At 39.0% G+C, this 13,900-nt stretch overlaps 1 protein-coding gene across 4 annotated transcripts in view; it reads left to right on the forward strand.

Moving 5' to 3' along the window:
- CDC14A (cell division cycle 14A) overlaps positions 1-13,900 on the forward strand; it is a 185,339-nt gene that overhangs the window by 9,174 nt on the left and 162,265 nt on the right. For all 4 annotated transcript variants that reach the window (XM_060026310.1, XM_060026312.1, XM_060026302.1 and 1 more), the window contains exon 3: positions 10,268-10,343. In XM_060026310.1, the coding sequence (XP_059882293.1) occupies positions 10,302-10,343 (42 nt within the window). In that variant the 5' untranslated portion in view covers positions 10,268-10,301. The remainder of the gene's footprint in view (positions 1-10,267; positions 10,344-13,900) is intronic.

Genomic DNA, 13,900 nt, shown 5'->3' on the forward strand with positions numbered 1-13,900 from the left:
AGGTCACAGGGGAGGCTGGAAACATGGTTGGGGACTGGCCTATGGAAAGCTGTTTGGATCTCACTTCTGCTGGTTTATGAATGACAGGGAGACGGAGCAGAGCTCTGCTTAGGACAGATACTCCCATGGCTGGGAGGTGGGGTGTCTGTTATCTGTGGCCAGGCTGGTTTATGGTTGTAGCAATGGGAACAGAAAGGCCCGGTGGGGGAGAGGCTAGAGAGGATGGAGTGACTGTATTTGGGACTGACCAGATGAGGGGGTGGGGGAATTGAAGGTTAAGTTCAAGGTTTCTGACTTGAGTGATTGGGAGAAAGGGACACCTTAAAGTAGGCCATGTCTGTAAATCAGATGGAAGAGCTGCCTTTTTTGTTGCCTTGTTTTATTTTGGGGATGGCGAAGAGAAGTAAAAAAGGGGGGTCTATAATGAAAGTGGTCTATAAAGGGGGTCTATAATGAAAGTGGACGAGGAGTCTTTGTGTTTTGTGATCTTTCAGCAGAAAATAGACAATGTCTGCTCTGGATATTTAGATATTTACTTGTTTAAAATCTGGGGAGGTGGGTGGGACAGCTGATCTCAAGTTCCTTTCTGGCTCACTGATTTGAGTTGGGCTTAAGTGTGGAATTCATTGTTTCTTTAAAAAATTTTTTTACATTTAAAAAGTTGGTTTTGGGCTTCCCTGGTGGCGCAGTGGTTGAGAGTCCGCCTGCCGATGCAGGGGACACGGGTTCGTGCCCCGGTCCGGGAAGATCCCACATGCCGCGGAGCGGCTAGGCCTGTGAGCCATGGCTGCTGGGCCTGCGCGTCCGGAGCCTGTGCCCCACAAAGGGAGAGGCCACAACAGTGAGAGGCCCGCATACCACAAAGAAAAAAAAAAAAAAAGTTGGTTTTGTTAATCACCTAAATATTTCCAGGACCACCAAACAATCAGATGTTGAATGAGAACCATCAAATATATTGCTGTATTTATTAAAGGATGTAACAGTCCTGGTCCTCGACAACTTGGAAACATCTGATAAAGGATCACGATTACTTGTGATTGATAGAGAATTCCTTTATGGAAAATAGTTTGTGTGAACTAGAGTTTTTGAATAAAATGTTTCATTTATTAATTTATTAGTTTAATATTTTGGTCTTAAAGACGGTCACGTCCTATTGACAAATTAAAGAATTTGCTTGTTTGGACTTCTTCTTTTCTTATAAAATTTAATTTTCTTTTGAGAACCAGAAAAGATGGTTTATTTCAGATTTGCTCTCCTTGATGGATATACTCTTGTAATGCATTTATCTTGTCTGAGAATGTGGCATTTCACTGGGGCAGCTTCTACAGAGAGTTAGAAAATCACATCTTAAAATATCAAAGCAGTTTTGTAATTTATGGAAACCTTCCTAAAATGAATGTACATTTTTGCCTTGTTAAAGAATTTACTGATTATGATTTGCTTTTTTTCCGTAATACTCAGACTCTATTATTATGAATACATTGGTTGTATAGTTTCACTGTAATTCAGGGATAGTTTTAGGAGCTCCTAAGGAATAAAGGGATCTCTGCTTATGTAGCAGATGGTGCCTGCTTGCTAAATGTCTTTTGTCTTTTAGTGGTTTTAATTTATTCAGTCAGTTTTTGTTGATGACTACCATGAGTACTTTCTAGGTGTTGCATACTGTTGGGTTAGCTTTTGACATTATTATCAATGTACCAGCTGCCAATAGCTGCCTTCTGCCTATGATCTGTCTGATGAGTCTAATATACTATGGGCATAGGAACTAGATATCACATTTTATACAAAATAAGGCTAAATAGACTCCAAGCGAGTCTGAGAGTGTTTTATAGACATCGCTAAAGGGCATGGGTTTGTGACAGGCTTTAGAAAAAGCAATGTGACTTTGTTTTTTGGCTTACTTGTGATTCTCACTTATATTCCAGATTGAGATTTCTGAGTTGGGGATCCTTGTATAACTGATTTCTTATTCTATACATTTATCGTCCTTTTAAGAGAGTGTGGAATATATGCAGCATTTACATTAGTCCTGGTAGTCAAATTATTGATTGTCTGCAGCTGAATTAATCTGAAATGCTAAAAACATTTTATTTTTTTCTAAGTGTGTGATAAAGAAAAGGGTTAAAAGGTCTTTTCTAGGGAGCTGTGAATAGTGGGCTTGAAAATAGCATCTTTCATGTTCTGCCAGATGCTTTAACTAGTGTCAAATGTGTTTTATTTTATATGGCCTATAGCAGATTGCCTACAGCTCTAGAAAACCCAAAAGTAAAGGTTTAGAATGATTTTAACTTGGCAAAACTCTCAGATAGAATTGAAGGGGCTGCTAAGCAAAAAAGGAGTTGGGATGGTGCTTAGTTGGGGTGAGTCTTTTTAGATTGGGGGTTACTTCTGGAGGAGGTCACATTGGGAGCAAGCCAGTAATAAAGATGCAGGCCGGGTCGGGGGGAGACTGTGGAGATGGGTGCTCCCAACCTTTCCCTGCTCTAGAGAGGTGGATGACCTCGCCATTCTCCATCCCCCTCACTGCCCTTTCCTTTTTAGGTTATTTTTGTCAATTTTGTCTACTTAGTTCAATTTTGTACCCAAAGCTAGTAAAATGTGATGTCGGATATCTTTCCCCAGATTTGACCTGGTGTATAGTTTAGGATTAAATGGAAGAAGGCGGTATTTTTGCAGATGAACCAACCACGTCAATCTTTCATTCATTTACTCAGTCATCTCTGTGCCAGGTCCTAGGGAGACATTAATGAGCAAATTTTAACCCAACCCTGTTCTCATCGAGTTTATAGTCCAGTGAGGCTTTGGGAGGCCATTAATCAAATATTGAGACATAGGACTGTTTTGTAAGTTCTCTGAAGGAAAGACCTGTGGTTTTGGAAGCACATAACAACGAAAAGTGGCCTGCAGGGTGAAGGGGTGCGTGTGCGTGGGCGCGTGCGTGTGTGTATGTGTGTGAAGTGGGGTGACAACGGAGGTGGAGGTAGAGGTGGGGGAGGGATCAGAGAAGAATTCACTGAGGAAGTGTGACTGGAGCTGAGACCTAGAGGATAAGTGGGTGTTAATTAGGCCAGGGAGAGTAAAGTGCCAAGGGCCTGAGGCAAGAATTAAAAGAAACAGCTTGGTTGGAGCTTGCTAGTACTAAAATGGGGGAAATGGTGCAAAATGAGGCCCCAAAGAGAGATAGGTAGGGGCTGCATCACCCTGGGCCTCACAGACAAGTTTGAGGGTTTTGGTTTTATTTCCAAGAGCTTAGAGAGGTAATGTGATCATTGCTGGGTTTTAGAGTAATTATTTTCCTTTTCAGGACCTCACTTGCTTTATGACATGTGAGGAAGGTTAGTCTTTTGTGTAAAGGGGATCAGTCCCCATTCTGTTTTTTACCAAAGTCACATGCATACTGTCTGCATGGCCCTCTTGCCTTCAATACCTGCCATTAAACAAAGGGGTTAATTTCCACTGCTTGAGAGTGTTTCTGTGGGAGTGAATTTTAATCTTGCCAGTGCATTCCTGAAAAAGTCTTCTTTTGTTTACCTTAGTTTGAGAGTCAGTGGGGTTTTTAATTAATTGACCTGCTCCAAAGAGGGAAGTTACAGCATTACAGACCCTGGTGCTGAAGGTTCCTTGATATCATTTAGTCTGTCTTTTGGCTTTAAGGCAAAGCAGCAACCCATTTTACAGAAGCAGCAGCTGAAGGCTTAGGTGGCCCTGTTACTTGCCCCAGGTTAATAAGGTGGTGAGTGGAGAAGGGTTCCTCATATTCCCAGTTGTGTATCTGGACTTTCCTAAAAACCTAGATAATGTACCAAAGGACAGGCGTGAGAGTTGATATTGGGATCCTCTCCTTCCTTTGTGATCTCAACAAATTTACTTACCTACGTAAGGTAAGGTATTTACTTACCTTACGTAGGTAAGTAAATAGTACTGATGTGAAGGTTCCTACCTTATTAAGCCGCTCTCTGGACTGTGGCTTTGTTTTCCGGCTATGTAGAAAGCATAGTGAATATAAGGAAGAAAGCTGTGAGGATCTTTCTGTTCTCTGAGGAGACACTGAGGAAAATGCCTTCTGTACCTAGACCCAACACACTGAGAGGGCAGAGTGCATCAGACAGGGCGAGCAGCCCTTGAGAAACATTTGAACTGTTGAATGGTTTGTTTAGTATGGATAACTAGAGTCATAGACAATCTAGACCATTTTATTTATATATATATATATATATATATATACACACACACAACACACACTACAATATATATAATATATATACAATATTATATATTATATATAATAATATACTATAGTATATTATTATATATAATATATATAATATGTGTAATATACATACTATAATATATAATATATATAATAGTCATATATAATGGCTAGGAATGTGATATGATAGGGTAATATAATATAATATAATAGCTGGAAAGAACTTTGGAAGCCATCTAATTCAGCATTTTTATTGATAGATGAGGATGTGGAGTCCCAGAGAGGCTAAGGCATCAGCCCAGGGACTTTGAGGGATCAAGTTGAGACACGAACCCCTTGCTTCCCAATGGTCTTTAGTTTTCCATCAGTCTCTAGGTGACTGATGTGGAGCGGGAAGCTTCTTAGATGTCTAGCCTCTCTTCCCTAGGAGGTAGGCATCAATGTGACTGTGGTTTGTTATACTTGAGCAAAAACTCAGACTTGTACTTTGATCTTAGATTAATGTTTGCTGAGCATTTGAGACCTTTTTGAAATGTGATCATTGTGAGTTTCAGCCATGTACAGGATCTTTATCATTAGACTGGAGGGGTGCTGATAATATTTTAGTGATAGGGAAAATATTAGGTGAAGTGTATAGCCCAGAGATCAGTGCTGATTAATTTCACCAAAATTTTGCACATATGTACATACACACACACATACACACACATCTCACTGTGCTTTGGAGGATACTGCTATCTTAGCATTTATCAATGGTAATTATGTTTACTTGTCTGTCTTTGGGTGGTGAGCTCCTTATGGGTAGGGACTGGTAGTCAGCAGGTTTTCAGTAATATTTGAGTGAGTGAGTGAATGAATGAATAGACGAAACATGTCAGCAGTGCTGGTAAAAAGTTTGAAGAGTTGGCGTGCGTTATAATGATCTTACAGAATTTTTTCATATTTTTTTTGTATTGTCAGCACTCTTTGATTATTATGTTAACTTGTAGTGCCTTGCTCAGAGTAGGTGGTCATAAATTTTGTTCAGTGAGTATTGCTTGGAATATAGTTTATCTTTTTGCTGAGGAGTTGACAGTTTTCAGAGGAAACTTCTGATATGTAGAATAAGGTACAACTGTGCTTTAAATAATGATTCCTCTAGGAATGGACCCACTTAAATTAGAATTTGTTAGAAAAACCAAACACAAAAGAATGATACATCATAAACTTCATAAATCTCGTGAGAAGAGCTAGACATGTAGGGTATAACAGAAAGGCTTCTAGGCCCAAGTTCTATTTCCCTTAAATTCTGTGGGTAGTGGGTGACCCTGGTAAACATTTGCTCTGGTCCCATTTCTTCATTCTCCCCAGAAGATAACCCTATCTTTCCTTCCCTCCCCACTTGCAGGACTCCAATTCTTTTCATTTCTTTCCTATCAAAACAGGGAAGAATTTGATTTTAGCTATTTACACTTACTGAATAAAAAAGACAGATTGACTGTTTTTCACTTAATTCATGAGTTTCATTCTAGGTATTGACCCATAATTTACCAACCTTACAAGGGGAAATTTATATATACATAAGGGATACTTATTCATTTGTTCATTCGTGCATTCATTTAGAGGGGAAGCTCAGGGTACTCTGCAATAATAAAATAATATATCCATGGTTTTCCTTGTCCAAATGAGACGAGTTTCCCCCCCGACCCTAGAAAAAGTGGGGGCCCTTGCTTGACTGTGGCTCTGGAGGCCTCTTCCTGGGAATTGCCACAATGGAGAAGACACTATCATGTATCATTAACCTCAGGTTTAGGAGCCCACTCAGCCCTCGGGTTTCTTTATTGTGTCTCTACACGGCTTATCTCTGCCATTTCTCCTCTCCATTTTCACTGTGCCCAGGTTGATGACTTTCCAGTTCTCCTCTTCTGCCCTGAGCCCAATTCTTTTATTCTCCTACCTTGGTTCCAAGTTGCTCAAGTACATATTTTATACCTTTTAGCATATTTGAGTTATTTCAATTGTTATCAGTTGATTTTTGTATTTTAACATTTCCCTCTAGCTAATGGTCTGGCCTGTAAATGTGTTTCCATTTTCCCCACCTCTGGTGAGGAAGTTTCTTACAAAGAGGCATGTTGTTGGAAGGTGTCTTCTCTGTTCATGGCATTTTATTATATCTGAGTCAGTGATAACCTAGCATGGTGTGAGCAGCTGTGACCATTTTTTCTTCAATGCTCTTGACATTTTCAGAAATGTATTTAGCTTGTTAGAAAATTATATTTATATAAAACTATATTATAAATACATATATATTTTTAGAACTGTAAGCACTGTAAGGAAAGGATATATAAAATGACCTTAAGATAGAGTTTGTTGGCTTTATATTTGTCTGTGACAATTCTGACTTTTGAAGACATGTTCTAAATTGCTCTTGGCTGTGCAAAATTTTTGACTGAATTTCTTAGTGTGACTTGAAAGCCATCCCTCCTTTTGTAGGATATAAACGCTGGCTCATTGAGCTTCAAGGTATTGTGAGGTTAGAAACCTTCTAGGTTAAGATTGCTTGTTTTTCTTCTACCCTTAGCCTGGGGCTGTGGTCAAGATAGAGGTATACATCTTTCATTGTAGCTATCTGATGCTCTGAGCTAACTGTCTCTTTGAGGGACTGTGAAGGGTAGTGGGGACTAGGTCCTCTTCTATTTTTCCACCCTCTCCTGTCCTAGGTCCCAAACTGGCTTTCTGGAACTATGACCCCCTTGAACAGGAAGGGACAAGAATTACCAGAGCCTAATCTCACTGTTGGGAAAAAATGTGGGCCCCTGAAAGGAAAGGACATTGTCCTTAAACATTTCATCTATACCTCACTCATGGTGCTTCATTATTTCTCTAGTTATTTCAAATAAGTTATTTATTTATATTTCTCTAGTTGTTTGTTATTTTTTGTTTCTTTCTTTTTTTTAAAATCTTGATCAGTGTTGTCTATCAGCACATAACATTTTCTGCAGTGATGGAAATGTTATATATCTGTATTGTACATCTTGGTAACCATTAGCCGCATGTGGCTTTTGAACTCTTGAAATGGGCTAATATGATGGGAGAACTAAATTTTTAATTTATTTAACTTCAATTAATTTAAATTTACATAGCCACGTGTGGCTAGTGGCTGCCATATTGGAGAGTGCAGATCAACTTAAGGACGAGGTTTGTATTTGATTTACTTTTTCCTGTGCTGTTGGAGTATACCAATTTATTTTCATGTTGTTTGGTGAAATAGGTGTGTTCATTAACCATGTTGCTTCCAAAAGTACGTGTGGCTAAGCTGGCTCTATTGTTAGGAATAGCTTTGAGTCTGGAATTGAAGTCGGCTTATAATGGTTAGTATGAAACTGGAATTAGATGACCTGCATTCTATATGCTTTCCTAAAATTTGTTCACAGTGAGTTAAGAAAGCTGAAATAATCTTAACTAAAAATTCCAGATTTACCTTAAAGTCCTATGTCTCAATATTCATGTTCAGGGCTTCCCTGGTGGCGCAGTGGTTGAGAGTCCACCTGCCGATGCAGGGGACACGGGTTCGTGCCCTGGTCTGGGAAGATTCCACATGCCACGGAGCGGCTGGGCCCGTGAGCCATGGCCACTGAGCCTGCGCGTCCAGAGCCTGTGCTCCGCAACGGGAGAGGCCACAACAGTGAGAGGCCCGTGTACCGCAAAAAAAAAAAAAAAAAAAAAATTCATGTTCAAGTAGCAAAATAAGATATATTAGTTGAGTTTTGCTTACAATAACCCAAAGATAAGGAAATCTCTGTGATAGAAACAAGGCTGCCTTAATCAGTGCTGGTACATACTTATTTGTACAGTCTTTTCATTTTGGTTCTTTTGAGTGGATTCTTGTCGACAGGGCTTGAACTGGTCGGTAATTGTTGTAGGCATAGTTCATTTTGGATTCATGGGTATTTTTTTATACTTAGAGCACAGCATCACACTGGGGACTAGAAATAGAAGAACTTTTAATTTCAAATTCTTGCAGGTTTCCTTTTTTGGCAAGTCTACTCTTACTCTCATGAAACCTGTGTGCAGGAATGGCTAATTTTCATGTTACCTTGAATATAAGGGCCAAAATATTGTCTACTTGTTTAAGATGGATAAAATATACAAGTATAGTATTCTTTTTTTTTTTTTTTTGCGGTATGCAGGCCTCTCACTGTTGTGGCCTCTCCCGTTGCGGAGCACAGGCTCCGGATGCGCAGGCTCAGAGGCCATGGCTCACGGGCCCAGCTGCTCTGCGGCATGTGGGATCCTCCCGGACCGGGGCACGAACCCTGTCCCCTGCATCGGCAGGCATACTCTCAACCACTGTGTCACCAGGGAAGCCCAAGTATAGTATTCTTAAGTAAGGCAAGAGGCTTTTGGCAGATTTGTAATGACATATCTATGGTAGTGTAATTTGGGTAGCAGAAAAAATTAAATCCTAATTTTTATTTAAAAAATTAAATGTCTTTTGGGGATGCTTTTTTTGGAAACGTGTTGATATTTAGTAAATTTATAGTCTAGGCTAAATTGAATTTGGGCATTAATGAGCAAAATAGTCATAATGAAGACTTATTTGTTGAAGTTTATTATGAGCAGGACATTCTCAAGATGTCCAGTCCCTGAGTGGGAAGCTTACACTGTAGTTGGCCAGGTAGGATCTTCACTTAAAAGGATAATTCATAGTATGTGATGGTATGTGTCGTGGGCCAAAACAGTGGCTCAGATGGTAAGTTTTGGGAACTTTGAGAGAAGGGTGGTTAGTTTTCTCTTAGGGTGAGTGCAGGAGGTAGGACTTGAACTGGATTTTGAGGAAACTAGAGGGTAGTAGAAAGAGAAAAGGAGAGCATTCCAGGCAAGGAGACCAATCTGAGCAGCGGCTTGGATTAAGAATATGCATGGAGTATTCGAGAATGAGGAATGGACATATTTGTTGGAATGAAGATTCCATATGGGAACTATTAGGAGAGATCAGCCTGGAAGCTAGGGCTGTGATGGTTAGGGCTTTGATTTCTGAGCCAAGGAATTATTCTGAAGGGAGTAAAGAGCCATTAAACATTTTTGAACAGTGAGAGGATATGTGAGAAGTGAGATTTTATAAAGATTAATTTCTAGTGTGGAATATAGGTTGACTGGGCAGGAGAGAGAGAATTAAAACACTAAAGATGTGAGATGAAGAAAGATCTGGACTTTTGTTGCTAAAGTAGGAATAGAAAAGGAAGGGATGACTTAGAGTAGTAGCTTATTTGATATATAACAACTAAATTAATATTTATTTGAACTAAATTAATAGGAAGCTTCATGTCTGAGCAACTGGGAGAAACAAAATGTTTTCAGCCTGGAGGGCTGATTTGAAGGAAAGATGGGTTGAGTTCCAGGTGATGGAAGGACCCATAGATGGGAAGTCCAGCAGGTAGCTGAAGATGGGAAAAACTGATGTTGGGTCTTGGGTTAGGAGCCATCTGTTTTCCATAGTGTTATCGTTTAATTCATGACAGCAAATGATCTGCAGACTGATGCGTGTATCTTGGAGATGTAAAGGAGTGGAGAGAAGGAGACGAGCCAGGGTGTTATATAATACAGAAAGTCCAAGGAGAATGAAACTGAAAATAAGACCACTGGATTTAAGATACTTGAAAATTGAGAGCAAAGTTTGAGTGGAATAGTTGGAATTAGAACTTAGTGTACATGTGCTTTATGACTAAGTAGGTGATAAATAAAACCAGGAAGTGTAGGCCACATATATGTTTTGTTCATATTGGTTCTTTCAGTGCTTGCTTTTTAATTCTTTTACTTAATGTCCTGGCAGGGAGATAAAAGGAGGTGGAACTCAAAACTGTCCAAATAGTTCCCTGTTATGAGACTGGTTATAGTAACTGGAGGGCATTGGCAGGGTGAAATCACTAGTTATTTGGATTATTATGATTCAGTCGTATACTAACCTTTATTCCCAAAGATAATTGAAACCTGATTGTAACTTTAATGAAAATAAAAATGAGCATTGATGTTACTGAAAATATCTTTACTAAATACTACTTAAAAAAAAAATCTCAGTTTCTATGCAGATTTTGGACCTCTGAACTTGGCAATGGTGTACAGATACTGCTGTAAACTAAACAAGAAACTAAAAGTGAGTATTGTGGTGATGTTTATATTTTGGTATTAAAAATTTGAACTGTGAAATCTAACCAGTGGGGTTGCTGTGCATATACCATTTAGTTAGGTAATCTTGATCTTTGGAAATTTAAGTGAGTAGTTCACCTAGAAGTTGAAATTGATCTACCTGATTACCCCACAAAGGACATGTTAACCTCTTTCATTTTTCAGGATCAATGGAAACATGAGCTGAATGAAGTCATTGAAATAGTGATCTAAGAAAGAAAACTCAAATCCTTTCAGGTTGTTGTTAATGAGTTTATCAAATTCCCTCCTAGGATGATTTTTCTGAAACCTTCAGGTCCACTTCTGGACACTGTTACCAGGCGATGAAGGGGGCTGGCTCATCATTGCACGGCAGGAGCTCTGGAGCATAAGCTTTTTCTATCTGATCAAGATTGAAATTTTTGTGTATTTCTTGAATGTCACCTCTGTAGAGTTAACAGCCAAGTGAGATTGATCAACTAGCAGCAATAGAGCATGGATTTTACCTGTTATGACAAATTTTGGGTCATACATTCACTATTCATCTCTATTTTTTAAATTTTACATGTGGCTTTTTTTCCCTCTTAAATTCTAAGCATATATGAGGAAGAGTGACATCTATATTCCTAGTTTTGGTAAACTTACTTCATCACACAGAAAGAAATATTTATCTTTTTCTCTCAATTTTCTAAATGGGGATCTTAAATGTTTCAGTTTGCAAGGTGAAATCTACACAGCATGCTCTTGAGGATAACCACTAAATTATAATGCTTGGATAGTTTAATCTTTCTGCTGGGTAAAATGTTTCTGGCATGACATAGTGCAGTGCCTTGTATATATTACCTGCTTAATGATAATCTTTTGATTTGATTGATTTTTATTGTACTTAGGTATAAAAGACAGTCTATCATGGAGAATTTCCTGTAAAATATGAATTCACAGATTTTTGCCATTGATCTCAACATGCTAAATGGACATGGAATGATACCAAAGAGAGATTTTTAAAGTCAAAAATCACATAAGATCTGTTGTAATCAACTTTTTAGGGGATTAATTTCTAAAGTAGTGTCTGACTCAGAAATACATAGTATGTAAAACCTACTTACATTTTTAAAAAATTTTATTTTTTATTCATACTAAATTTTTAAATTTCATTTTCTATTTTTTTTAACATCTTTATTGGAATAGAATTGCTTTACAATTGTGTGTTAGTTTCTGCTTCATAACAAAGTGAATCAGCTATACATATACATATATCCCCATATCTCCTCCCTCTTGCGTCTCCCTCCCACCCTCCCTATCCCACCCCTCTAGGTGGTCACAAAGCACCGAGCTGATATCCCTGTACTATGCAGCTGCTTCCCACTAGCTATCTGTTTTACATTTGGTAGTGTATATATGTCCATGCCACTCTCTCACTTCGTCCCAGCTTACCCTTCCCCTTCCCTGTGTCCTCAAGTCCATTTTCTACGTCTGCGTCTTTCTTCCTATCCTGCCCCTAGGTTCTTCAGAACCATTTTTTAGATTCCATATGTATGTGTTAGCATATGGTATTTGTTTTTCTCTTTCTGACTTACTTCACTCTGTATGACAGACTCTAGGTCCATCCACCTCACTACAAATAACTCAATTTCTAAACCTACTTACATTTTTCAGAAAAGAAGCTACTGCCTATCATTTAAAAGATAAAGTTAAAATTTTTGTAATCACCAAGGAAGCAAATAATATCCCCAAAAGATTTAATAAAAAATATTAAATGGACTTTTTATGGATGAATGAACAAGGAAAGGATAATTCATAAATAATTAAAAGCCATTTCTTCCTTTTGAGGACCTAGGAATTTCTTCACTTTCTTGATTAGTCCTGTTAGTATGTAGTTGGTATGAACTGGGTATTATAATCAACAGTGTGGAACCTGTCTGCTATCTGGAATGATTGAAGAGAAAGGAATCATTATCAGGAAAACAAATTTTCTGGTCTGACTCAGTGCTCTATATAACAAGTACATAAGAGTAGATGGATTGAATTAAGACTATTTTACTATCATGGTCTATACTAAACAGTATGGGTAAGCATATACAAGGACTTGTTTTGATATTTTTCATTTACAAAGCTTTCTTTCAACATTATACAAATTTAATAAAGTTCAGACAGTCCCCTCTGTTCATTTCAGTGATCAGGTAATCTGATGGATGCCTGGAATGAATGACCTTTTTAGCTTTAGTACAATTAGTGGGACCCTTGTTACTTGCTGAGGGAATGAATTTTAAATGTTAGTAAGCCATGGGTTATCTCAATAAAACATACCAAGTAGAATCTCTTTATCAGGAGAAAAAGACTTACATTACCAATTCAAAGCTGCCGTCGCTTCAGCCTTGTAGAATCTGTTTCTTCAGCTCTAAAATAGGGTTTATAGAGCTCTCACAGAAAGGTGGTTAGGATTATATATGTACAGAGGTTAGAAAATATGTGTAAGAGAGCTTTGTAAATTTTGAAGTCCTATACAAAAGAAAGTTACTAAGGTAACATTCGTGAATTCTGATAGATACAATAAAGACAGTTCTTCAACAAAGTTTACGAACACCTCAGCCTCATAGCTATCATTTCCATATGCGAAAGCTATGCGATATCATTTTAGGAATCCAAATAACCATTTAGTCCAGGCTCCTGATTTCATAGGTGCAGAAAGGGAAGCCCAGGAGAGGCATGTGACTTGCCCAAGGCTGCAGGGTAAGGTCGGGGCCGGTTCTCAGGCCCTTGACTGCATCATTCATACACTTCTCTCCACCTTCACTGGTAACTACAGCCTCTGGTTTATCATCTTCCTGCACTCACCCACAGCACTGCCCTGACTGACTTCCCCTTGTTGTCCCGTGGTGGCCTCATAGCTCCTCTGCTTCTTTTTTACTCCAGTGACCGTTCCTGCCACTCCGGCTGCTTTGCCTCCTGGAACCCAGACTCTAGCCTTTCGGATTTTGAATGTACCCTCCTTGTTACACGCCTCCCACATCGTCTCTCTCACCCTTGTGTAATCTCCAGGCCTTCAGTTTCCCTATTCTTTTAGGCCCTCAGCTCCCTTTCGATGTCTCTTGTCTGCAGCCCACGGTCACTCATTTTGGTAAGACCTTTGGCACCATACTTCCATGCCTTTTGTCTTGCTCACTTTGACAACTCCCACCCTTGGCATCTTCCCAGTGGGTGATTTCATGCACTAACTTACTGAGTTACTGAAGATTGCAGTACCCCTGCTGCTCCTAGCCTTGAACTTTACCCCGAACCACAACGCTGCTCCACACAATTGCGTGTGACATCCAGTATGGCTGGAGTGCCCTTGCCCTCTGGTTTGATAACTCCTCATTCTTTAAGACCTTGTGCAAGCACCACCACATCTAGTAAGCATCTCCTTGTGCTGCTGGACAAAGTGGGAGGTGCCTCCTTTGTTTTCCTGTAATTCTTTGTGCAGATCTCTGTTACTGATGAGTTGTAATTTTAATTGAAATAATAATTTCAGTTATAATTTGCAATTTTCAATTGCATCTATCTTTC

Source organism: Delphinus delphis, chromosome 1 (genome assembly GCF_949987515.2).
Source record: "Delphinus delphis chromosome 1, mDelDel1.2, whole genome shotgun sequence".
In the NCBI taxonomy this organism is placed as follows: Eukaryota; Metazoa; Chordata; class Mammalia; order Artiodactyla; family Delphinidae; genus Delphinus; species Delphinus delphis.